Source organism: Silurus aristotelis (genome assembly GCF_946808225.1).
Source record: "Silurus aristotelis genome assembly, chromosome: 2".
Lineage (NCBI taxonomy): Eukaryota > Metazoa > Chordata > Actinopteri > Siluriformes > Siluridae > Silurus > Silurus aristotelis.
The window spans coordinates 20,588,951-20,616,722 of NC_139575.1; the positions used below are offsets into that span (position 1 = coordinate 20,588,951).

The 27,772-nt window shown below is 38.6% G+C and overlaps 2 protein-coding genes across 12 annotated transcripts in view; both read right to left on the minus strand.

Moving 5' to 3' along the window:
* Window positions 1–3,938: 3,938 nt before the first annotated feature.
* Window positions 3,939–12,051, minus strand: LOC310736045 (potassium voltage-gated channel subfamily A member 2). Of its 5 annotated transcripts, none has more exons than XR_014536429.1 (3): window positions 11,795–12,051; window positions 7,740–9,525; window positions 3,939–7,648 (listed from the first exon to the last, which is right to left on the minus strand). XR_014536429.1 is itself a non-coding variant. In XM_083559443.1 (3 exons), exon 3 carries the CDS (start codon window positions 9,407–9,409, stop codon window positions 7,928–7,930), a length of 1,482 nt encoding a protein of 493 aa, XP_083415569.1. In that variant the 5' UTR covers window positions 9,410–9,525; window positions 11,105–11,447; window positions 11,795–11,967; the 3' UTR covers window positions 3,939–7,927. The 5 variants fall into 5 exon arrangements, 4 of the variants coding, with proteins under 4 accessions (XP_083415569.1, XP_083415568.1, XP_083415570.1 ...); XM_083559443.1 differs by adding an exon at window positions 11,105–11,447 and having other exon boundaries at window positions 3,939–9,525; window positions 11,795–11,967; XM_083559442.1 differs by having other exon boundaries at window positions 3,939–9,525; window positions 11,795–12,047.
* A 4,802-nt stretch (window positions 12,052–16,853) lies between these two features.
* Window positions 16,854–27,772, minus strand: part of kcna3a (potassium voltage-gated channel, shaker-related subfamily, member 3a) — a 47,007-nt gene continuing 36,088 nt past the window's right edge. Inside the window, exons 1-4 of one of the 7 annotated variants that reach the window (XM_083528194.1) lie at window positions 22,134–25,296; window positions 21,460–22,053; window positions 19,953–20,062; window positions 16,854–17,304 (exon numbers count right to left, since the gene is read on the minus strand). In XM_083528194.1, coding sequence (XP_083384320.1) covers window positions 22,391–23,935 — 1,545 coding nt within the window. In that variant the 5' untranslated portion in view covers window positions 23,936–25,296 and the 3' untranslated portion in view covers window positions 16,854–17,304; window positions 19,953–20,062; window positions 21,460–22,053; window positions 22,134–22,390. Of the gene's footprint in view, window positions 17,308–19,952; window positions 20,343–21,459; window positions 25,297–27,772 lie in introns of those variants that run through there. The other 6 variants (XM_083528191.1, XM_083528193.1, XM_083528192.1 and 3 more) reach the window with 6 other exon arrangements.

Sequence of the window (27,772 nt, forward strand, 5' to 3'; positions counted from 1 at the left end):
TTTCAGGTAATTGCATCTGTCAAATGAAAAAGATATTGTTGTGAAATGTTTTCCTTTATGTTTCACCTTCATTTGAGGTGTTCTGTTCAAAATAATGTGCAAATGCTGCCATAGTGCAGCCAACAAAAACACACCCTCTAGACTCTAGACCTCTTTAAAGCCTGGTGGCACCACCCCTCCCCTGCAGTTCTTCATTAGTGTTCCAGGCTGCACAGCCTATCCCACAGCACCTCTCACAGGCACTCACCCTTCAACCTCTCCACCTCCATCCACGTCTCCCACTGTGAGACCATCTGCCTAACCTACGATCCAACAAAACACCACAGGCTGTGGACACCCATGCTGTGCCTATTGGACAAACAAAGTCAAGTATGAAAGATGGTTCAGAGATCCTATTCATTCTTCGTGCTGATGTGCTATTTCCAGCCCGTAAAAATGGGCTGATAATCTTAGGCACAATTTTTCACAGCAACTGTTGCTGCTAGAATCACCAGTAAAATATCTTTTGTTACTTACACTTTTTATGCATGCACAGATATTTAATTTACAAAAGATAACAAAAAAAATGCTATAATAATTTTTAACAAATCAAAATATTTAGATATTTAAATGTTAAAGTTTTTAGTTTACATTTTTTTTAACACAGGAAGTCTATGGCTATGTTGTGTAACTAATCTTTCACTTAATTTGCTTGTAGTCTTTTAAACTTTACTGTTTCTGAAGTTTTTAGACAGTAATCTGCCTATCCCCTTAGCTAAATGGACTTAACCTAAGCTGTCTGCCTCAAGATCAATAAAGCTGAATAGCCGAGGAGGTAATAAAATGAAGTATTGATTTTTATGCAGCTCAATTTACTTACACAAGCACTTTATCATTATTTGTTTTACTTTGTGTGTTGTGCATTGTTACATGAAGGTTATATTGTCTACAGTTAGAGAAAAAATAGATGTTTTATATAATTTGAATAACTAATTTATTAATTATTTATACACCATCAAAACAACGCTTTTAAGCATTGAGCTAGCTTTTGCTTGCTTATTGGTCATACATGATTTGGAGGCAGGCAATATTGTCTTTTATAGTCTCTGTGTGTCATGCTTACGCATTCTCTTTCTCTTTCTGAGTCATGATGCAAATACATGTTAATTCAGAGTCAAAAGTCTGAATATGTATAGCCAGGTTGCACGCAATGATGTTGTTGACAGAATTTCTTTGTATTACTGCTGGTTCTTTCACTACATTCATAATGGTCATAGCACTGAATGCTAGTAGTCTATTTGACTACTATTTGAGTCTACATACCAAGAAAGCAGACTGTATATAAATCATATAACTACACATCATATTTTTTAAATCTGTACTTGACTAACAAAATGGCTGGAAAATACTGAGAGATGATCAACAAAACGGCATGGACAAGACTAAATCAGTGTGAAGCAGGCAGATAGATTGATAGATTGATCATCCCAGGTTATTAAAATATATTAGTGTGACTGTAAACAGGTGAGTGTTATGTAGTCTGGTGACTGTGTGTGGGAAGAGAGTATAAACGTGATGAGGTCATAGGCTGAGGATCATAGGAGGAGGCAGGGATGTGATAGTTTGCGTGTTACTTTATATCGATAATAACTTACTGTTTATGAACATTATACTGTATTCAGTGGTTTATAAATACATTACGAATAGAGTTCCAGTGTAAACCTACGTAAATTAAAGCTATATAGTATTACACATTTGCGTAGTGGTAAATCTTCTGTCCTTCAAATCCTTAATCCCTATGACATCTGCTTGGTAATACATTTGATCTCATTACTTACTCCAGCCCCAATAAGCATTCTTACAGCTGCAGATGTAAAGTCCACTGTACAGAAAGCCAAACTGAGATGCAAAACAGCTGCAATATAAGCACACCTGGTGGAGAAAAGAGGTTGTACACCTTCAGTTCAGCAGGTAAAATGTATTTTGATGAAAGCTATTTCATTGCTTTAAAAAAAAAAAAATTATAGCAATTTATTTTGTTGCAATGATTTATAATGTATATGAAAGTATGAACTTTTGTAATAAATAAGCGATGGCAACATTTTGCAGATTTGTTTTGTTACTCACACCAATGTTAATCACACCAATTCACAATCTCTCTCTGTCTCTCTGTCTCTCTGTCTCTCTGTCTCTCTCTCTCTCTCTCTCTCTCTCTCTCTCTCTCTCTCTCTCTCCTCTCAATACGTCAATCTGTCAGCAGCAATCCTTTTTATCTATCCATTCTAATTTAACACAAATTTACACTTCTGTGAAACTCCCCCATCTGTATCTCCTGTCCAGCCAGGGTTGGCCAGGTTATACTTTAATGTGTATACTTTACCACATGAGCTTTCAGGCAATAAAAACCTGTTATTTCTAGCCCCTGTATTCCTTTCAGCGTGATCCCATCTTCATGATTGTGCTAAGTAAGATGCCAGAGCTGGTTTTATGGACAGTGCTGAAAAATTTATTAACGAGGGGTATTTTAAGACTCTCTGCAGCTTTTCCTGTCATGCATCTCTGCTACGGCGCAGTACATCTATACTGTATTACTTTATTTATAGTTCAGGGCGCACGTGATGCCTATTAAGCTCTATAATCTGTATTCTGCTAGTAGAGAACATTCTCATTAGGCATAATTGAATGTATGCATCAGTCTCCGTTATTAGAAATACTATTTTCTAAAAATAGAAGTACATTTTTAATGAAATCCTCCCAGTACTTCGCAGTGCTGCAGTATTTCCCAATCCAGACTTAAGTGCAATGCGACTTTTGCTATTGGGTTTCCCAGTGCAGTCGTACCAGGTGCTGTTCAGTCAGTTGGTTCAGGTGCATTGCTGCATGGAGCGCGCATGTGTTGGTATATAGAGTACGTGATACTGTAGAACACCTCTAGGGGGCAATAAAGATGAACTAATCGGTGTTACTTTTCTTAAGTATCAGCGTTTCCCCTGCATCTTCTAAGAGCCGTCTGGGAGAATATAGTGGAAATTAATCCAGCCATGTACATATCTCAGTACATTTGTATTTAGTATAAAAAAAAGAGCTTTTATGGATGGTAAAAAGGCTCATATTAAAACCCTACCACTTGTTGCTTAGATCCTCTATCATTTTATGACCTCATCTCATAAGCCATGTTAAAAATAATCAACAAAAAAACCCCCAAATGTCTGTTTATACTAATGGATCTAAACAAATTCTAAAAATTCCACGAAGACGAGAACATTAACTGGTGAACAAAATGAATACTGTGCGCACACTTCCTGATGATGAAGGTGTCATCTTCTATTCTTCACCTCCCTCCTCCTGTCTCACTGTTTAATCTATTTCTGTCTCCTGTGAATATTCTGTCAACCCCCCCAACACTTGCTCAAAACGTATCTTCCAAAACCACCCTCTAGTTTTTTCATGCTCAAAAGAGAAAAATAGATTCCTTTTTTTCTATCTTTTTCTATTCTCCTTCATCATTGTCTATTTATAGCTCATGCTGTTTTCTGCCTAAGAGACTTACACAGGGACATACAGGATGCTGAACACAAGAGGAAAAACGGTGCAAAAAGAAATAGCTTCTAATTTGTTTTTCTACTGTAGAAGTGCTACAAAGCATGCAATTAAACTGACTAATGATAATTAACATAAGCAAAAGCTGTCCTGATTGTTTCGCTGTTCTATGAAGTGGTGAAGTCATGAAATGCTTCTTCGCCTAATAATAGTTTACATTGTGCTCTTAGCACTACACTGACATTCAGAGAATGCTCAAAGTGAAGATGTTCGTGACATATAACCCCCAACACACACACACACACACACACACACACACACACACACACACACACACACACACACACACACACACACACACAAACACACAGAGAGAGAACACAGAACACAGAAAACATAGAGAAGTAAAATCCAAACACAGGTTTAAGATTGCTTTTTCATTTTCATTATTAATGTAGCATTAAGACATGAATGGACATTCAGAACGGTTCTATGCTTAGCCTCAATCATTAGATTGTCTCCTTATTGTACTATTAAAGTGCATCTCATTCGGAACCAAAGAATGTGCTGAACTTTCCTCCATGCTCCTTATGTTATTTTCCATATTTTTTTGTTGTAAATGCTGTTCAATTTGAAAAAACAAATGTCTATAATCTACAGCATACTGTAGTTGCTAGGCTTCATTGAAATGAAGAATGAAAGGTGTAAGTTACATGTCACTTATGCTTGCAGTCCTTTAAAGCACTTATCTTTTAAGCATTATCAGGTAAACTGAAAATTGCTGAATAACATAACAAATTTTGCACAGAACTCTGCAGACTATATATATATATATATATATATATATATATATATATATATATATATATATATATATATATATATATGTTTGTGTGTGTGTGTGTGGTTGTGTGTGTGTGTGTGTGTGTGTGTGTGCGCACGCGTGCGCAGTGGCAATCTGCCCCAAATCTGCTTTATTTAAACCTGGACTGCAGTTGTAAAGCTCTAAGATGATTGTTCCTTATGAAACCTAAAACTCCCCAAGCAGTAGCGCATTGATACACAGAGACACGATTCATGCTCAACACACAAAAACAGGTTTGCATAATTGAGTAATGAGATCCATTTTTTAACTTTGCCAGTTCCATCAGACTCTAATGAAACATGACCTCAATGAAAGCAGCGGAAATACACTGAGCTTCATCAGAAAGATATATGAATGGGGAGTGTGTGTTCAATCAAAGACAATTCTTAATTGATCTTCGGTCAAAATCTTAAATATTCATAATCATTTTTATACAGATTTTCTGTTTGGTCTGCTGATGAAGCAAATGTTACATGATGAAGCAAATCTCATTGGCTACAGTAGTTTGGGAACCGAGTTGAGCTAATATATTGCACTATCTCAGTAAGGATAGAATATATATATAGAATAGAATAAGACATGACCGTTTGCATCCTTCCAGTCCTAGGCAATGGAATGATCATAAGATAAATATAAAAAAATATTTAAGACATTTGGTGCTCCAATATAAAAAACAAACAAACAAACAAACAAACAAACAAACAAACAAACACAATACCTGCAATCAATATGATGGCAGTGGTTTGTAAATCTGCCTTTCAAAAGTGCTAAATATACAATGAGAAAAAAGTTATTCACAGGCATACATTCTCTTTCATTTTCAGGTCACACATATGATGCTTGCCAGTGAAAATGAAATAAAATAAACACAAAAAAAAAACAGTGCAAGTGTGCAGGAAATGGGACGATACATTCTTTCTGTGTACTTTTCTATGCATAGAATAAAGCTCACTTGCATTTAAGTTATTATATATTGATCTGACTGTCCATGTACAATGTGCATACACCTGTTATTTTGTTTTTCTTTTCTTTTTTTTTTTTAAACAGCCACATAAGGTCTTGAATGCAAATGACCAAAATGACCAAAATATGAACTTTCAAGGAATGCACTTCAAGCCTCAGCTAGAACAAAGCTGAAAGCTAATAGCTGTGAGGAGTTCTTCCTTCTCTACACAAGTATCAGCAAATACAGTCTGTTTCAGGAATAAAAAATGAAAAACTAAAAACATGCACTGTGCATGATGATTGCTACACAATAAAACGATTCACTTTCATTATTTCCTGCCAAACAACAGAAGATAAAAGCAAAAGAGTTAAAAAAAATTAAAAAAAATAATTGAAGTTCAATGCTTTGGTTAAACAATCTTAAATGCCAATTTGGAAATTTGAATGACCAAAAATGCTTCTACACTTCTAATCTTTCTACACTGATTATAATGTATTATATCCAGCTATACCCATACTGCACTAGCTACCATTGTAAGACCCATAGAAGAAAGTAAAAGAGCTACTGGCCTCAGGAAAAAAAAGCTCAGGCTACTGCAGTATGACCTCAGTATGACCGATCTGAAAGTTATACAGCTTTGTGGTGCTCTCAATATCATTGATATCCATTACGCTATAATATAATGTATTGATTTATAGTCCTTTCCTTGTCATGAGAGAAGTAAACCTGATTCTTTAGGAAGGTCAACTGATGCTATCAGGAACGTGACGATGCAGCTACTGCAATGTACTGTTAAGTCATTCTAGTCATGTACTGTGGCTCTGCCAACTACCTAAAGGTCACTATGTGCATCCCAATGCCTTTGAAGCCAAAGACAAATAAAACATAACAAAACAAAAACAAAAATAAAACAAAACCTAAAAGCTGCACTGTGTTCATGCCCATTATTTTATATTAGCTACCGTATACACAATAGACTTTAGACATACAGTGGAATAAAACATTCTGAGACTACACGAATTTCAGATTCAGTTTAGTATTTGATTTGTCCCAATTTTCTTTAATACCAGTGTGCACTTTTACTGGCATAGAGACCAGTTTGCATAAAACCTGATGATACATTTCAGAACCATTACAGTCCCATTGGTGTTACTATCGCAAAATGACCTACATTAAAATGGGGCCTGGAAATATTGCAAAATCCTGAAAATTAAATATTCAAGATATAGAATTCAATATCAGATTTTTTTAAATACAGTTTCAGAATTTTGAACCCAACTGTATATCTAAAGTTCTTTCTAGAGCCTCTCCATATAAATGGAACAATTAAATTCACTGCATAAAATAATTCATATTGTGATTATAATAAAATATTTTGTATATGTTGTTTATGCTAGCAATTTGCTATATTCACAGGCTAAATATGTGTTGTGTTTTATTACAGTGTTAAGTAGATATGGCTTGTTTACCTCCCAAGTAAATTGAATATCAATCATTATCTTAGAAAAGTAAGGAAATGATCAAAATGCTGAACTACAACACAACTTGAGCTGCTTGTTTCTGTGGTACATATGTAACATGTTCCATAATCACATCACTGTCACATTAAATGTTGCTACAATATCATTGGTACAGGCAACTTGTGTTCTAAGGATATTCAGAGATTTTGGGATCTGTTTGAATAAAACAATTCTTCTAATTGGTGCGAGTTTTGGTCAGTGTCACTCTTTTCTGTACCAAATCATGTAGCTGGCCTTAACCCAAAATTGGTCAGCAAACAACAGCATAATCTGGTCTGTATGATATTAAAAAGATGATAAACATACATGCTGCACAAATGTGATTAACTGCATTGATGCGGACATTAAATATGGCACAGAAACTTTCAGTCTGTCTTTAAAGTCTTTGCAGTAAATGCTTTCATGAGAGTATAGATGTTAGTGTTGTCCATACATATATAGGCTACTGGGGAGACGATGGTTTTAAAAACTGTTTTAAATGCTTTGAGCTAATTGAATCTGAGTTTATCGTGTTTATCATGTTTAAGTATTACTCCTATTAGACATCTATTATAAGCAGCAGCAACAATGGAGGAAGGTTTTCTTCTCATAAGCTTATATCATTATTATTACACTCCCCATGAGGCCTTGCTTTCCTTACAGCAGGAGAAGCACAAGAATATTTTCTTTGGAAAAGCAAAAAGATGTAGCTGAACTTTGAGGACTTGATACATGTTGATAGCGTATACACGTCGTAGACGATAACCCATTTAGTTAGGTTGTTTCTTCATCCTCCTCTAGGTTGTACAGTTTCTTCTGCTACAGAAAGTTAGATTTTTTTAGTGAGAGTCATGAAGATGAAAGGTAATTGCATGCACAGATGAACGTTTGAATATGTAGACAACCTTACATAGAGGGCTGGGATGATCCTGAAATTTCTGAACAAAACAGAAAATTTCATATCAGTAGCACAGGTTTTGCCTTATCGTGATCCTTTATAATCCTTTTAAGCTTTAAAGCCTTAAGAAATCTTGCAGACTAAGGCTGCCATCTCTTTCACAGTCATTTCTAATTATCCAATAATGCAACTTCAGTTGATTATACATCAGTCAGCATTTTTTTTATATTCACATAGTTTGTGTTGGCCAAAGTGCAATTGCCTTTTTTGTGATCCTCCCCCTGGAAGTCCTCATTGCTGTTGTTCACTGCTTCTTGGATCTCCATATATTCAGATTTGCTAAGGGTAGAACCACTTTGACTTCCTTTCAGTTCTTCTTGGGAATCGGCTTTGGGGGTGTTAACTTGCAGATATTGGGCTTGCTCCTCACCCTCTGTTTCACGGTGGTAGAAGTAGTTGAAATTTGAGACAATGACAGGCACTGGCAAGGCGATTGTCAACACTCCAGCAATGGCACAAAGAGAACCAACAATCTTTCCACCTATAGTAGTGGGTACCATATCTCCATAGCCAACAGTCGTCATAGAAACCACAGCCCACCAGAAGGCATCTGGGATACTGTAGAACTGGGACTCGGGTTCATCTGCTTCAGCAAAGTAGACAGCACTGGAGAAGAGGATGACTCCAATAAAGAGAAAGAAGATGAGCAACCCAAGTTCTCTCATACTGGCCTTTAGAGTTTGCCCCAGAATCTGGAGTCCCTTGGAATGGCGTGAAAGCTTAAAGATTCTAAAGACCCTTACTAGTCTGATGACTCGCAAAATAGCTAATGACATTGCCTGTTGCCCTTGCTGCCCATCTTCTGCTTTCTCTGCCAGTTCTGTTCCTAGTGTAATGAAGTAGGGGATAATAGCCACCACATCAATCATATTCATTATATTCACAAAGAAGCTAGCTTTACTTGGGCAGGCAAAGAACCGCACCAGGAACTCAAAGGAGAACCAGATTATGCAAAGTGTCTCCAGGATGAAGAACGGGTCAGTAAAGGAGGTGGACACATATTTTGTGGTAGAGTTAGTATTATATGTTTGGACTTTATGCATATCCTCCTCATCACTTCGGAATATAGGCAGAGTCTCTAGACAGAAGCTGACTATTGAAATAAGAATCACCATGACAGATATAATGGCTATAATCCTTGCTGGTCCTGAACTTTCTGGATACTCAAATAGCAACCAGACCTGCTTCTGAAATTCATTGTCAGGCAAAGGCCTCTCCTCTTCCTTTATGAACCCTTCATCCTCCCTGAACATCTCAATAGCCTCCTCTCCAAGCTCATAAAACCGAATTTCTTCTGAAAATATGTCCAGAGTCACATTTACAGGGCGCCGTAACCTTCCACCGGACTGGTAGTAGTAAAGGATGGCATCAAAGCTTGGCCGGTTTCTATCAAAGAAATATTCATTCCTTAAAGGGTCAAAGTATCGAATTCGCTTTTTTGGATCACCAAGCAATGTCTCAGGAAATTGTGAAAGCGTCTTTAACTGTGTTTCAAAGCGCAGACCTGAAATGTTGATGACAACTCTTTCGCAGCAATCCTGTTCTCCCTCAGTGTCATAGTCCTGAGGGTGGCCTGGGTGTGCTGCTGCCTCATCTGAGGGATCTCCTGTTGCCACTGTCATTATGCAGGAGGGTGAGGCCTGCACTTTTCACCTGAGATAGATAGTGCGAGGAAAATGGAGGATGATGTCTAACAAGAAGAGGGGTTTAATACCACAGTGTGTTCCCAAAGGATTCACTGAAACACAGCAGACAGAGATGCATATGAATACTTCAATTGTACACTGCATGTCATCACAGTACTCTCGCCTCATATATATATATATATATATATATATATATATATATATATATATATATATATATATATATATATATATATATATATATATATATATACATACATACATCACATTTAATCAGAAAGAAATATACAATGTTTACTCAGTAAATAAGATACAAAGAGGACTCTGAAATCATATTCAACAAGAATCTCTCCTGAATTTACTTTCCCACATGAAAAAATTTGCTTTATGATTCATCTCCCCAGTGTTTTCCTAGGAAATTTGTTGCAAGAAACATGTCTACCAAACTGCTATAACAATGATTTTAATTTACACAATGAGCATTATTTAAAAAAAAAAAAAAACATGATTAATGAGTCTGGGTAGAAAGAATTACTTTATAATATGATGATTTTAAGTTGCTGTGAGTCACACTGGCAACCATGCAAAAAATAAATCACAGTCTTAGCTGAGTCAGCTGTGTTGGGCAAAGAAACTGGCGGGAAATATGTATACAAAAGACTGAGGCACAAAATGCAGGACAGGGGAAACTCCAGGACTAGGGTGGTTGAACCTGACTCTGCATCACTGGTGTCACTACATTTTAGAGTGCATTGTGCAATTTTTTCAATTTCATTTCTCTGTTAATGCGTGCATTTTCAGCAGTGAGATTAGATGATCACTTTCACGATGAAGAGAGAACATATTACGACCTACATAGCATTCTGAAAAAATTTACATCCTGTCTCTATGACATATAGTATTTACAGCTGGTCAAATCCATAAGAAAGAGTTAAGTAATGTAACAAGAATCGTGTGATGGATATGGTCTATTAGCCAGGATTCGGTTTATTCTTTGTGCACTGTCCTACCATAAACTTTGAATCTCAATATAGCATTATTTAAAATATGCCAATGTCTTTGACAGACTGACCACCATTCTCACCTCCACACAAGCAGTATACACAGTCTGGTTTTGAGCAAGCTTTACCTATTTATCTTTCCGCATGAAGTCCATATCGCCCTCCCTTCAGGCACAAAATTATATCATGTAGTCTTGCAGTGGTAGCTAAACGGATAAGGCTCTGGGTTCATGCTTAGAAGGTTGGGGATTTAAACACCATCACTACCATAAGCAAGGCCCTTAGCCCTCTCTGCTCCAGTAGTGCTGTACAGTATCATATCAGACCCCATTTTTCTAACACTGGATATGCAAAGAAAATAATTTCACTGAGCTGCATGTTACAAATGAAGGCTTGCGTCCTTCTTGAACTCGAAATAATGCTAATAAGAAAAGAACATTATTATAACCCACTATGTGACCTGTTTCCTTGACAAAGACTTGTGCAATCTTCACAGCAAAACCACCAATGTAGTACTGACTGTAGCTGAAATATCTTTGACATGGTTTATTTGTAACCAATGTGCTTTGAAGCACTACAAGTATTCAGTCTACATTGTGATGTTTTGCTGTGTGCTATTTTTCTAAAGACCAGTCGATACCAATCACGATCCTGTCCAGATTTACTCTACCTCTAGGAATAAACTTCCCCCGCCGAACACCGCTCTTCGATGCCAGGAAGTGTCCGGGAGTCCCCGCGGTGAGGAGAGCACCGGTGCGATGGAGATGCCAAATATCTTCTGTAAAGCTAGCTATATCCTTTTTTCTTCTGGCGTAAAAGAAGGCAAGGAGAAGAGGAGCTAGAGACCTTGGGTGTGTCCTCGCCTCCTTTGGAGCCCCCTGAGCTTCCCGGCAGGTTGTTTAAAACGAAGGACCGCAGAAAAGAAAAGAGGGGGGCAAACAAGGCACAAGCGCTTCCCGTAGTATCCTTGGAAACGACGCGTGCACGCGGCGGTCTCACAACAGAGCGGAGACCTGCAACAGTGACAGCAGCATCATTAAACACCAGCAGCCTCGTGCGAGCATCGCGTCTCCTCTCGGGTCATGTGGAGAAACAACAGAGCCCGAATCGCTATAAACGCTGCAGCCTGAGAGTCAGAAGGTTACACGATGTCAGACTTCAGGCTATTCTTAAGTTGTCCGAGCAAACTCATTAGTGCGCCTCATGTGTTTGTTCATCCAAAGCAGAAAAGATCCATCTGGCGGTCTAACAGGTTGAGTGCTCACACATTCTTTACAAATCCACAAAACACAATGCTTAAAACTAAACAAGTCAGAAAAAAACAGGTAACGAGGTTTAGACATCAGTCACTGCTTCCTACCTGTTTGTGTCTGTCGCCTTGCAGGTGAAACGCAGCGGTTTATATGTGTGTATATATGTGTGTATGTATGTACTGTATATATGCATGTATTTGTTAGTCTCCGTTGCAAGAGGACGACTCGATGTTATCCCAATTAGTCAGTTAGTTAAGGCGTTAAGCGGCAGCTGCAGAGGAGTGATGCCCTGCATACCAAAAAGACTACGGCACCGCGGATGGACGAGCCTCAGTACCACTCCTCAGTTTGGCGCAGAGTGGCCGCTTTAAAGGGAACGCGTTTTACATGCTGAGATACTGCACTCCTGCCAGGTGAGGGGAAACGTCTCCCTTCACTAAACCCATTAAAAAAAAACGAGTGAAACTCCTAGCAAAAGAGCATGCTCTCTAGGCCAATGTGCTTCAAACTCAGAACAAGTGGCATTGTGTTAGAGCTTAGTCACATTTGCCATTAAAGTTGAAAATTGAACAAACATTTGCCAGATGAACAAAAACCCACCCAAAAGCTGTCCTTCTAAAAGTTCTTATCAAATCTTATCAAATTAAATGAACACATTAAATTTTTATTACAGTTAATGTTTCTCACCAAAGTTCCAACAGTTGAAAATAACCCAACAGTAAACCTGGAGAAAACCCAAGTTGGAGAACATTTGAAAATGCACACAACCTAAGAATTGTACAGGTGGATCCTGAAGCTTTTCAACAATGTGGTGTGTTCCAAAGCTTAACTAAACAGAGTTTATTAAAAAATGTGTCTTAATGCGAGAACACATCATCTGTAACACAATCTATCATCGCACACATACATAACTTACATAAAGCCCAGATTCCTCAGTTCCATTCAGCAGATGATCAATTTTTTAGCATCTAAGTTTGAACAAAGTGCCTTGTATTTATACAGTATTTCTGAATATGTGGGGAATGCATGTACTTTGGCAGGATCGTAAACAAATGTGCTAATTAGATCGAAATATCCTTAACATTTGCTTAGTTCGGATTTGTCACCATTTAACACCCATATGATTACATCCCACCTACTTTTTTGTGTACTATTTATTAAACTATTGAATATAAATCAAATTCCTGCTACATCTATATCAACAAAGTACCACCACCTGGCGGGTATTGGTATCTTTTTTTGTTTTTATTTAGTTGCATTTTCTAATGACCAACTAGAATAGTTTGAAATTGATTTGTCTGAGTGACTTTGCAGACTAGAGCAGACAGTGGCACACAGCCAGGAGCCAGTAGATATTCAAGGTCACTTATCCACCCACTGCTGCAGCACTTGCAATATCACAACCTGTAGCAAGTGCACTGAAGCGAAGCAGTGTCCTTTGCTCACCATCATCCTTTACCCAATCCCAAAAGTACACACGTGCAAACAATATCTTGTGGTTATGGATGTGTTGATTTTAATATGGATTTATACTCTTGTAATGTGAAGCAGAATTTTATTTATTTATTTTTATAACAAAAAGGCATTTATTTTGAAAAGTCAATTTTAATTTGTAACATTTTGAAATGAAAAAAAAAAAAGGTCTTACCCATGTAACTAATTAATGCTTGATCATTTTTGGGTGAATACATTTGGTAGCTTGGCCAGCTTACTGCTACAGTACAGGGCCCCTGGTTTGATTCTGAGCTTGGGTTGCAGTCTGTATGGAGTGTAACATGTTCTTAATGTTTTGTGTACATTTACACCAGGTTTCCTGGTTTTCTTTCACTATTCCAAAACATTAAATTATAGGTGGCTTGGCTATGCTAATAAGTAGCACAGTTTCCTATTCAGAGTGCCTTCATCTTTTGCATGTGAAAGATTGGATTCACCATGGACATTGCTAAAATCCTGTTATTTACCAATTTCTACTTAACAGAAAAACAAGCAATTATACGCTTTACTGTTTCAATACACATTAATCAAAAGATTTTTATTTTCTTGTCTAAGTGGAAGCCTTATATCCTCTAAAAGCTTAAACAGAACTCAGGTACACTGATTCAGTCACTGCTGTCATTGGATTGTGCTCCCCTTGTTACTATGGTGACAGGCACCAGGAACCCTTATCTAGACAGTGTGAGGCGAGAGTACTGTGATGACATCTCACAGGCCAAGGAAATTATGGCACTAAGCCCAATATGCTGTGTCATGCTTGCAGCTTTCCTGACAGATCCATTAGTTAAGTCAGCGTTTTATGGTTCTTCACCTTGAGGAAAGAATTTGGCTTGTGAAATGCCATATTAAATGCCACGACTCAGTGGAAGCTGATGTCCTCCAGCTTTGAACTGCAGAAGGCATTTGATCAGTACCTAGAATGAGAATTACAGCAAGGGGCAAAGCATTTTTTTTTTATAAATTCCCAGTGATGTGGAATAACATTTCAGGTTGTGTTTGAGACACATTGTCAATATTTTTATGTCTAGGTTGACAACCCAATCTGTTTATCTTGACATTTTTTTTTTTTTCCATAGACTTTTTCTCACATAAAGTGGTAAATCTAGAGTGATTCATAATAGAATTATGGTAAGCTGTTTTGTTAGTCTTGGTTTCTTGGTGGTAGAGTAGCAGGACACTTCATGACACTTATATCCAAGTCTTTCCTCATGTCAGTGTTACATTATGGTCCTTTTAGTCACGTAGTCAAAGCTAGACCCACTGAAATAGACATTTGCCCTCTAATACTTGTAGGACAAGTACATATCTATACCTAAATATGTGTTCGCTTTTTCTCTCTGTTGTGCTGCCTTTGCAGTCAGTGCATGAAACAGGTACTTTTATGCTGCTGTAGTTCACCTTAATTTTCTTCTTTCCTTTGGAGCTTTCTGCACAGGTAAATCTCAATCCAATGATGTCCTACATGGATGCTCTAAAGATTTGCACTTCACAGAAAACAGTTTATGCCCTAGAATTTAGTCTCTGTGTATACCCAAGAACTGCTGCTGTAATCATAAAGTGTCCTGTGCTCAACCAAGAAATTTCATTCAAGATATGTTTATACTGATCATATCATTCTTACAATGCACCATAGCACTCTTAGTATCATACCACTTAGTACGAAGAGTCTTTACTCTTCTTCAACTGCGTACTGTAATGGTATTTAAAACCATTATCAGGTCTTACCAAAAAGCATATGTGCTACATTTTGAGTCTGGCTTCTTAGTTATTTTGTCTTGCCATATTCTTGCCTCTAAGTGTATAAGAAAAATCCTGTACTTCATGTTTGCATGCAGTAAAAATGTAAGGATGAACTTTCACCTTGATAAAACTGCTGAGAGCAAAAGAGTGATTGCTAATGTATACTGTAATGGAAGGTTTAGATCTCAGACATAGCTTTCATAATATGCCAGTGGCATTTCTACAGAAGTTGCATAGACATTCTGTCCTGGGGTGAGTTTGGGATTTAGTGTGTTACTGGTAGAACCTAATATTAGGGGGCTATAAAAGTAACCAGTAAGAAAAAAGCCTAATATTCATTTCCAGTGAACTGTGCAGGGGCTCAGCTGCTTTAAAAAAAGCAGCAGAGAGCTTCCTCATTATCACATGCGCGCACACACACACACACACACACACACACACACACACACACACACACACACACACAGCTAGAGGTCCCCTGCCTCTGCCGTGCCAGAGGGTCTCCTGGGACAAGGCCAAATATACACTGCCATAATGGCTTGTATTACACCACTTTCAAAAGCACTATTGAATAAGATATTAAGCCATATCTTACAAGTACATATCTATACCTAAATATGTGTTCGCTTTTTCTAAGCACCGTCCCTTACGGTCCCTCCTGTAGGTGGTGAGCCCACGGGAAGGCGGCCCCGCGCCTTCCCGTGGCCCCAAATATACACTGCCATTATGGCAGTGTATATTTGGCCTTGTCCCAGGAGACACTCTGGCACGGCAGAGGCAGGGGACCATATCAGAAAACTTTTAAACAAATGCAGCTTCAAGTCTGTTTTACAGTATGTCTTGAATTACTTTCCAAACATAAATGTGTGCATGTTGTTTGTCTTCACTTCATTATCATGGTCTTCATGATCACAGTTTGAAGGCATGTGTGGTGTTACTCTATTGGGTTCAATTTGTAGCAAAATTGAACAAATTACGTCGGAGTGGCGTGGGGCCGCCTTCCCGTGGGCTCACCACCTACAGGAGGGACCGTAAGGGACGGTGCTTAGACTGCTGCCCCCGCGACCCGAATTACGGATAAGCGGCAGACAATGAATGAATATATGAATGAATATTAAACAGTGTCAAATACAGAACAGGGTGTGCACATTCACCTAAAATGACTCCTCTATGGGTCTGTGGCATATTACAAGAAGCAGCTACTTTGCTCAGCATAATGTGATGCATTGCTTGTGTCATTCTAAATTCAGCTGTTCTGTTTAGCAAAGCTAAACATAGCCTGCTGGGATATATTCTACAATCGTCTGTGTGCAGGAAGTGCTGTACTTTGTGCAGACACTCAACAGGAACTGGGTGACTAAGCATTTCTTTTAACACCTGCTTGGCCTCCTTTAGGATAAAATAAAGATGGCTTGATGTAATCATGGAAAAAAGTGCAAAATGATTTTCATACTTTAATGCTATTCAAAATGCAGGCAATACAGGTGCAGCCAAGTGCAGGTGGTTTCTGGGCAAACGATTTATTTCTATATATGTACCGTTAGCAATAATTTGATATATAAAATGTACAAAATGTATTTAATAGCCTACTGTTTTATAATATTTTCCATGAAATATGGAACATGGAAAATGCATAAAGCAGGTCATTTGTCTTTATCAACATTGCTTGCACAGTGGCTTAGAAAATGAGATAGAGCAGCATAGTGATGCAGCTGGTAGTTCTTTTGGTTTACAGGTGTGTGGTGTTATCCTCAGCTGTTGTTACTTTTGTTCTCCAAATGTCAATATGTGTCTGGGACTCAACACAGCATGGACTGGTTACTTTACTCAGTTACTTAATAACTGCATCCTAACAGCCTTGTAAAGACCAATAGACATAAAGGAAGAGACAAAGATAGTGAAAGAGACAGAGAGAGGAGTTACTACTGGAGATGTGTGTAACCCATTTTATTAGTTAATCTCATCAAAAAAACATTTAGAATTTTGGTGCTTCAGTGCTTGGAATGTCTAATATAGTTAATACATAAACACTGCCTCGATAACAACACACATATACACAGACATCTGGTTTGAAAACACCACAAACAGTTAATACATGAAGAACATACAAATAACATCCTTAATTATATATGTCTTACTACAGTACTGGCAGTTACGTCAAAGGGAATCAGCTTCGGTCCCTTGAGTGTCCATCTAATAGGTTATATACATTCAGTCTGGCAGTGTGTCCAATGAACAAGGCCACTTCAAGACAAGGAGTCTTCATATGATGAGAAGGTGATATACAACAATACGGACAACAATCATCACTTAGATGAGTTTGTGTGCTTTGTACTGTGCTTTGTACTTTGCCTAGTAGTTATTGATAGGTCTGGATCTGTCTCTGCTGAAACAAAACACACAAAATTGAATTGTAATTTAAATTGTAGTTGTAATTGAAATAGGATAAGTGAGGAGTCAATTTTTACTGTCAGTGGGAGAGGAAAAACAGCTTACCAGCCATGCAGTTGTTTAGTACATTTTACAAAGAGTCTTTTAACAACTCATTATCAAACTCTTCCATGCAGATGCAACCACACAATTGTGTAGAATTTCTTTGTATGATGTTACATTAAAATTTTTCTTTACTGAAATTGAAGAATTTATGTTTGCTGGAACTGAACTGAACTGAAGCAATCAAACATGTTGCTATATGACAATGGCCCTGTGCACAAAATGAGCTCCATTAACACGTGGTAACATTTGACAAGATTGTAGTAAAAATCTCAAGTGACCTGCACAGACACCTGACCCCAAAAACAATTTTGATCTGAAATAGTGACTGCACTTTACTCCCCCTTCCCCAACATCAATATCTGACCTTACTTGTGTTTGAATGAGCACAAATCTCGACACCCACATTCCAAAATGAAAAGTCTATATTCACACCAAAAGGGGACTAAAGGGGGACTGTAAAGTAATGTGAAATTAAAAAAGAATCACATATCAGTATGATAATTGGGTGTTCACAAATGTGTGGCTATGTAGAGTATGATATTGCTAGACACGCCAAATGCATTGCAAATATGAAGATTATTGATAATTAAATTGATTTATTTTGTAACTTAAATTACTATCCAGTTTACTCAGTAATAGACGTTCCCGTTTTGAGTCTCAATCATTACTCCTATAAGCAGTCTTTTCTTACCACTGTTATCTTTGGCTTGTTCCATAGGGATCTATTTGGTCTTAAGGGATCTAATTTCTGAAAAACTGCTTTGCAACCATGTTTGTTTTCAAATTAGTTCAGTAGATTAAGTACATCCTCTAGTCTTTTTAAATGTATTAAAATATTTTACTGGAAAAAAAAGAGAAGCCCATGCTGCCTTCCTTATAACTAAATATCTAAATGTTTTTTTTATTCATTTAGTGATCAGGTTCATTCGTAGCTATAAATCTTGCCAATATTGTCTTTTCATTAGAAGAGAGGACTGGCCCAACCTTGCAGATAATATCTGTCTTGCTCAGAACTAGCAGCATTAAATTAACACAATTTAACACCATTAAAATATAATATTTAAAACATCTCTGAAGATTTTCTATAATTCAATTTTAAATACAAATAAACATTTATTAATTTACTGATAATAACAGTGATGTCATGAAGCCTATCTGTATTATTTAATGCAGTGTTAATGTGGGTCGTACTGTAAATCACTACTCTGTGAAAATCACTACTCAGCGCCACTCAGTCAAGTGATTGCCAGAACAGCAGCCATAGCTGGACGGAAGTCAATTCTCTCTGTGTAATTAATGATGTGAGAGCCTTCAGTGACAGAGATGAAGTGTGATAACACCCAGAATAAGCGTGAAACGAATACACACGTCTATCAATAAACACCAAGACCCTTTAAGTGGTGGTGTGCACAAAATCAAAAGCACACACAAACAAGTAAGGCTCATGTGCAAACACACCCTTTCAGACTACCAAGATAGTGGTGATAACTTAGTAATGTGTTAAATAGTCTATGTAATATGCTTCAGTTAAACAAAAGATGCTTCAGAGTAAACACAAATCCTGTAGTGCCCCAAATAACAGCTGTACATTTTATGATCTACTGTGATCTACTTCAGACTACCTGATGCTGCTGGTTAGTATAGAATAAAATCGAATTATTAATTTATATAAAATCTTGCATAAGAAGAAAAGAAGCGTATACCAAATCAATACCAAATGATTTCAATAGACACTGCCAAATAATACATTTAAAAAATGCAACATTCTCAGCTATTGTTGCTGTATTCATTATTTCTGCTATAACTTTTGTGGTTTTGGCAAGAAACGTAAAGCAGTGGACTTTGAAACTATCAAGAACTAAAACCATCAATAGCATTGGTTTATTTTAGGTGAAATATTATAACTAATTTCCCAAACAGAAGCTACAGCCACTCCTTCAATTGACAGAGATGTATTTGGGTCATTTGCACCTATATGTTAGTATATAAATAAATAATAATTGAATAGACTAACTTTTCTTGTGCATATTTAAAAAAAAATGGGCAACATAGAAAGTTTTTTTTTGCCACCTTGCAGCTGTATGTAGGGTTTCATCCTGAGCACAGGTTATTGTCTGCTACAGTTTTGCATGCTGTATGGGTTTCCTTTAGGTTTTCAAGTTGTATCGTACCCCCTAAACACGTCAGTAGGCGAAAGAGCTAAAATAAATTGCTCTTAGATGTAAATGAGCATGTGAATATATATATATTGATGCTGCTTTTCCATAGTTTGGTGTCCTGCTCTATTCTTGCTTTGACAAGGTGTTCCTGGTATAGGCTCTATATCAGTCTTGGCTCTGGTTGATGTGGTTACCAAAAATGAATGCATTATTGTTTGAACACACCACAAAAAATATATATTTTTTTCTAGTTTTAGGTTTAGTGCAAGGAAGTGAATGATTTAGATTGGTGCTTTTTTGTTGTTGTTGTTTTTTTACATGCAAGCTTTTTTCACATACAAAGCATTAAACGCCTAGCAAAATAACCACAGTTTACCTTTAAAACTTCTTTTCCCAGTTTGGAATAGATCCATGGTTCAGCTTGACTGTGTCATATAAATGCCCATCAGCAGAAATCTTTAATAAATAGGTCCTGATCTTTATCTCCTGTGAAACAGAAATAAAGAAGAATGTTAATATTTGGTGTGCTTGGTGACAAAGGCAAAGATAAAACCTTTTTAATTACGAGTTAAAAGTAACTCGTGCATCTCAGGCTGAACAGAAGCGACAGCTTATATCGCACGTTTCAGCTGACAGCTTGAATTTCCAGAGACGTCAGACAGCTCATTTCACACCTCTGATATTTCAGCTTTCTGCCATTAAAACATCATGCAGCAGCTGTGCAATGTGATTATGCATGCAAATTCTTTCTTCCCCATCCAGAAATCTGAGCAATGAAACAAAACTAAACAAAACATGTTTTATACATATCTAAGAGCATATATGAAATCACCAGAATATAATTGTAATGTTACAGCCTGCCTGAAATTCATGCAAATTAAAACTCATTTACATTAAATATCAAGTAGAAATTTCTGGAATGATTAGAAATTACAATATGTCCAGCCTTTAATAATACTATATCTGGTGAGTTCTTGCATGGGCGAAAACACATCACTTGATGGCAGCACTGAGCGAAATTTGCTTTCTTGGCTTGCCATTTATAAAAAAAAGTAGTAGAAACCTTTTTTTTTTGGTCATATTAAATCGAATTATTTTGGAAATAAACAGAATGCCTAGGATTCTAGGCTCAATAAATACATAGTGACATCTGTAATAAGGCTTTTATATAGAATTCTCATGTGAGATCCAAAATTGAGGAAGACACACACACACACACACACACACACACACACACACACACACACACACACACACACACACACACACACACACACCATCACGTACAGACAGTTCACAAAGCTCTGATTTATGCTTCAGGTTTTGATTGAATGTTACAGAGATTCAGTGAATGCCCTTTGACTTCGATCAATAATAGAGGCGGCCTGCGAATCTCAGTAATGAGGGTGCTCAGTCACGCAGTGCCCATCTTCCTCAGCTTGACATCTCCAGCACTGATTTAAGGCAAGAGATTGTGAGGCTTTTTGTGTTTCGAGTCTCCAATCCCACCTGATCACCTGCTCCTGCTACATTTGCTTTATTAAAGTTTGGTTACTGTAACCAGTCTTGCAGTTATCTTTTATGTCAAAAGACATCTACAAAGAATGGAGCTTTCAGAATGAATTAAAGGTTTATAGCAGTTTAAATAATTTTTGGAGAATATAACGTTATTATTATTAATAATAATAATAATAATAATAATAATAATAATAATAATAATAATAATAATAATAATAAGACCTTCTTAAAGAGTTCAAGTTAGCCCTATGTGTGGGCTCTATTTGTCTGTCTTGAGCTGTTTGCGCCAGCAGAGCTTTCTGAACCATCTGGAGCGTTGCTGGAGCAACGGTGATGAGAGCGAGGGTAACGTTAACTGGGGTTACCCAGGAAACTGTGGTCGCTATGGAGACTGCATCATAGGGCGGAGCCAGGGGTCTCGACGGGGAGGCGAATCCGCGAATGCTTAACTCAGTCTTGTGTTTCTTTTATTTCCTTATCCAAGAATCGGCAGTGTTTCTTCTTATTTTGATGCCATTTCATTTACTGCGTCCTTTTTCCCCAGGGATAATCGTGGGGGAAATTCTAAAGGGAAATGATACATAGAATTTGGGGTATAGCTTTTTATATGGCCGGGTGCAGCACTAAACGTTGATTTGGTGATCATTGCTTTCACACACTTTTTCTTTTTCTTTTTCTAAACAAAATAAAGCATTTCGAGCTATAACAGTCCACCCTTTCATTTTGTATAACACGTTATTTGGCATAGGTCGAAGGCGGTTTGGTTAATAAATACATACAGCTGACTATATATATATATTTGACTGATGATTTGATTGACACGTTCCAGTTTGTTAGAATGGAATCTGCACTTATAGAGATACTAACAAAATGCATGTGACACTAACACGTGACCTCGTTTCATCACATTCACAGGCATCTGTAAGAATGTAATATATTGCCAAAACGTATGATGACGACTATATATATATATATATATATATATATATATATATATATATATATATATATATATATATATATATATATATATAAGTACAGTAAATATATATATAGATAGATAGATAACACTGAGAACAAATGCAGACTGACGATCACAAACGATCCGTTATTGGTTATTTTTTCAGGATATTTAACGTCCCTGATCCGCCCTTCGTCCACTTTGAACCACTTTTAGAGAATGCATGATCATTTGCAGGCCAACAGGTTTTAGGTCGCGTAGAAAATCCAGAAGAAAATCCAAAAGTAAAGTGTAACTGATCTGAGGAACATCTCAGACTGGTCCCTGTGTTGGATTTAAACATCGGTGAAAATCTTCTTGATGTTCACGCAGTTCTGATTATTTTGGTTTGTGTAGTTCGCCTGCTTAAAGCCGCTGTTTATTCCTTCCTCGATCACCATGTATTCCGACTTGCTGAGGGACGAGGTGCTCCGCGTCCGTTTCATCTCCTCGGTGGAGTCGAGGTGCTCGCAGCTGCCCGTGTGCAGGTACTGCGCGTGCTCCTCGCCGTCTGTCTCGCGGTGGTAGAAGTAGTTGAAGTTGGAGACGATGACCGGCACCGGCAGCGCGATCGTCAACACACCAGCGATTGCACATAGCGAGCCGACGATCTTACCGCCGATGGTCACCGGGTGCATGTCTCCGTATCCCACCGTAGTCATGGTAACCACGGCCCACCAGAACGCGTCCGGGATGCTGCTGAAGCTTGAGGCTGGGTCGTCCGCCTCTGCGAAGTACACCGCACTGGAGAACAAAATAACGCCGATGAAAAGGAAGAAGATAAGCAAGCCAAGTTCTCGCATGCTGGCTTTCAGGGTCTGTCCAAGAATCTGGAGGCCCTTGGAGTGGCGCGACAGCTTGAAGATGCGGAACACGCGCACTAGGCGGATCACGCGCAGGATGGCCAGGGACATGGCCTGCTGCCCGTTCCCCTGTCTTTCAGCCAACTCTGTCCCCAGTGTGATGAAGTACGGGATGATGGCCACGATGTCGATTATGTTCATAATGTTTTTGGAGAAAGTGGCTTTGCTGGGGCAGGCGAAGAAGCGCACAAGAAGCTCGAATGAGAACCAAATTATGCAAAGCGTCTCGATTATAAAAAACGGGTCAGTAAAGGAACTCGGTCCGTACGGACCCGTGCCGTTTATTACGGGCGCTACAGTGACAGGATCCTTATCGTCCCTGAACTCAGGCAAAGTTTCCAGACAGAAAATGACGATGGAGATCAGAATGACCAGCACTGACACAATGGCGATGCCCCTGGCGGGGCCTGAGCTCTCCGGGTACTCAAATAAAAGCCAGACCTGCCTCTGGAACTCATGGTTGGGCAAGGGGCGCTCCTCTTCTTTGATAAAACCTTCGTCCTCACGAAATTTCTCCATCGCCTCCTCGCCCAGCTGATAAAACCGGATCTCTTCCGAGAAAATATCAATGGGCACGTTGACAGGTCTCCGGATGCGCCCACCCGACTGGTAGTAGTAGAGGATAGCGTCGAAGCTTGGACGATTCCGGTCGAAAAAGTACTCGTTTCTGAGCGGATCGAAGTAGCGCATCCTCTTTTTCGGATCGCCGAGCAAGGTGTCTGGAAATTGGTTGAAAGTTTTGAGCTGTGTCTCGAAGCGCAGACCCGAGATGTTAATGACCACTCTCTCGCAGCACTCGCGCTCAGCCTCATACCGGTCCAGCGACAGGTGGCCGGGCAGCACGGCCGATTCCTCCAGCAACTCCGTCGCCATCACCGTCATACTGCCCTTCTCGGTCTCCGCGTAGCCGTGATTCTCGGCGTTGTTGCCCCTGTGGCGCGTCGATGGCGAGTCTATGAGGTTGAAGTGTTCATCCATACCGGGGGCTGGGAGAGGCGACAAGGAGCCCGAGAGAGGCGCGCCTCTCCCACCCAGGTTGAGATGAATTACGGAAAAAAAATCCCTTCCCTAGCCTTCTCTCTCGGTCCTCCGCGATCCCGACGGCCGTTTCCGAACGGTGTCGCCGCCCCACGGCGCGCGCGGCGCCCTTTATAAACGCACGTCTCCTCCCGCCCACAGCGCGCGTGCGCTACACGCACCCTCACCAAATCAGAGCCCAAGTTGGCATAAACATCGATATGCACTGTCTCGTTTTTTTTTCTATGAAAATACACCCGTTTATACAATGTGAATAAAGGTATGCGTCGTTAGAAATGTCTCAAGAAAAAGCTACCACTGTTTGCAAAAACAAATCGTTCCAGTCACCGGACTAGACATTTTCTCAATGACAGTGGTGGCGGGTTTGCCGTGAAAAAAAAAAAACAGTGGTGCACGTGCTGAAAGAGCAGACAAGCGATTCGTGTCGAGCGCGCAACACTGCGCAGGCAGACAGCCTCCAACCCAGAGCGCGCGTCACAGCGGTTTAGATGAACATGGCGTGATTATACCTTCAAAATAATAACGAAATGAAAACATGGAGATTTTTTTTCTCTGAGCGCGCAGAGCTGACTGTAGCTTTTCCCTTGGAGGAAAGCGGTCGAGTGGCGAGACGCAGCGCGCGCGCGGGAACGCGCTGCAGCCGGATGGCGCTCTCCATGGTGACGCGACTCCCAAAGGCGAAAAGCGCGCGAGCTGAAGAACGCGGTGTGTTTGTACAATATGGAGACCGAAGTCGTTGTTTAGAGTCGAGCACACATACACACACACCTTACTAATATGACTGGACGTTGTTTAAAGATTTGATAACTACAGTCCAAAGACGCTAAACGCGAAAAAACATTTCAGAAAAGCGTAAACGGAAAGCCAAAAAGGTGACTAATTTATCAGTCAGAATGTTATGTTCTATGCAAAAATAAGATAATAGCGCACAATTAGTAAGAAGTGACGAAAAAATTTAATCTATCGTTCTTTCTGTGTTTCATTAGGAAAATAGCACAATCGTGGTGTGCTATCAACACGTTGTTTATAAAAATCAGTTGCATTTTAGACTCGTGCATTCTGTAGTCCACACACAGACTGCTGTAATAGCCCCATAGTCCAGCCCAGTATCACAGAATAAGGCGATAATAAGGCGACCATCGCCATATAGCCAATGGCCATCTATCAACTACACTTTTATTTATTTATTTCAGGAACTGCATTTTAGCAATTTGATAATAATTCATACATATGATAATAATTCAAAGAATGTTCCATTTATTTTAATGTCATGCAATGCACAATTAAAAATATTGAGTGTCTCCTTTTCTGTTTGGTATGAGTAATGTTATTTAATACAGTTTCACTGACAAAGCCCCAAACCCAAAAGAGAAATGTGATTGGAAATACATAATTAAATGACATACTAGGTGTGGGGTGAGTCACTGTGGCTTAGTGGTTAGGATGTTTATCTTACATCTTTGTGGTTGGGTGTTTGAAAACCACTTCTAGTCTGTGCGCCTACTGCATGTTCTGTGTTTGTTTACGGGCGATTCCTCAGGGTATTCCCGTTTCCTCTATCAATCCAAAGAACTGCACTGTTGGCATTGCAAAAATCTTGTGCCTGTGTGCACTTGCCCTGTAAACGGTTGCCACCATATCCAGGGTGTCCCCTGTAATAGCAAATTATTGTTTCGTTTTTTTTTTCACACTTAAAAGTTTAAAACTTGAATATGGAAAATTTGAACAACTTTATATATATAGTGATAAAAGGGTATCTGCAATAATAAAAGGGAAAGTATATAGGACTGTGGTGAGACCTGGTATGTTGTATGGTTTAGAGACAGTGGCACTGACTAAAAGACAGGAGGTGGAGCTGGAGGTAGCAGTGCTGAAGATGAGGATGGACAGGATAAGAAACGAGTTTATTAGATGGACAGCGCATGGAGACAAGGTGAGGGGGGTGAGATTAAGATGGTTTGTACATGTGCAGAGGAGGGACATGGGGTATATCGGTAGGAGAATGATGAGGATGGAGCCACCAGGAAGGAGGAAAAGAGGAAGACCAAGGAGGAGGTTTATGGATATGGTGAGGGAAGACATGCAGGTAGTTGGTTTGAAAGAGGCAGATGTAGAGGACAGGGGGGTATGGAGACGGATGATCTGCTGTGGCAACCCCTAATGGGAGAAGCAGAAATAATAATAACAATAAGAAGAAGAAGAAAAAGAAGAAGAAGAAAAAAAATAAAAAAATAAATATATATATATATATATATATACACACACACACACACAGAGAGAGCTTGTTATATGTACAGAGGGTAAAATGACAGCTCCTAAATATTTGGTTCCCATTATGAAGCATGGATAAGGTGTGATGGTGACATCGTAGTTGTTTTAATTAAAATTGAGGTCACACTTAAACAGCATGGATACCACAGCATTTTGCAAGGACATGGCATCTCATCATTTTTGCACTTCAGTGGGACCATAATGTGTTTTCCAACAGGACAATGACCCAAAACACAGCTCTATGTTATGTCAAAGCTATTTGTTCAACAAAGAGAATGATGGAGTGCTGCATTAAATGACCTGGTCTGCATAATCACCAGATCTAAATCCAGTTGAAATGAATGAGTTGGTACGGAGAGTAAAGGAAAACCAGCCAACAAGCACTTAAAACCTCTGGAAACCATTCCAAGTGACTACCTTATGAGGCTGATGTAGAGAATTCCAAGAATGTAAAAAGCTGCTATTATAGCAAAAGTGGGCTATTGTAATCAAAAATATAAAATATATTCTGGGTTTATTTAACACGTTTTTGTTTACTACATAATTCCATATGTGTACTTTCATAGTTTGAATGTCTTCAGTATTAATGTACAATTTAGAAAAAAGCACAGAAGGAAAAGGTGTGTTCAAACTTTTTACTGGTACTGTATGTCACCAGTGTAAACAGTAATTTAAAGTAATCTTTTAGAATAAATACATGCACACAATAGATACAGTGTGCGGTCAGGGATGGCCAGGATTGCATTAAAAAAGATTTTGCTTTGAACCTAATTGTAGGAGAGAGAGAGAGTAATGAATAATAATAATAATAATAACCTTATTTTTATATAGCGCCTTTAAAGTAGCTTCTCAAGGCGCTTTACATACAGGCAAACAAGAACACAACACACACAAAATAGAGCAAATAATACACACATACTTATAATTACACACAAAATCAAAATGTAAAAAAAAAAAAGCAACCATAAAAAAATGAGTTTTTAAAAGGGATTTGAAAGTACTGAAGTTCTGTGCGTCTCTGATGTGAGGAGGGAGTGAATTCCAAAGTCTTGGTGCATACGAAGAAAAAGCCCTATCCCCTACTGTCGCCGTGTCTGTGGAACAACCAATAGTCCTGCTTGTGAAGAGCGTAAGATACGCTTGGGTGTGTATACAGTTAAAAGTGCAGACAGATACTGGGGGGCAAGACCATGCAGTGCCTTGTATGTAAGCATGAGAACTTTAAAATCTACTCGGAACCTGACCGAGTAGCTATATACACCTAAAGATCATTGTTAGCTAACTTGTTCTTACATTCATCATCTTATTTAACACAGCAAACAAGATTAACTCTCAAAATCTTTAGGGGTATAAAAAGGTAATTGTATTCTTCTTATTGTTACAAGTTATTCAGTACCATATGCAATACTTTAATGAAAAGTCTCTGCACTACATTTCCTATTTAGTTACATTCATTTATTTTTAGTAACCATTTTATTCTTGAAGGATCACAAAGGCACTGAAATA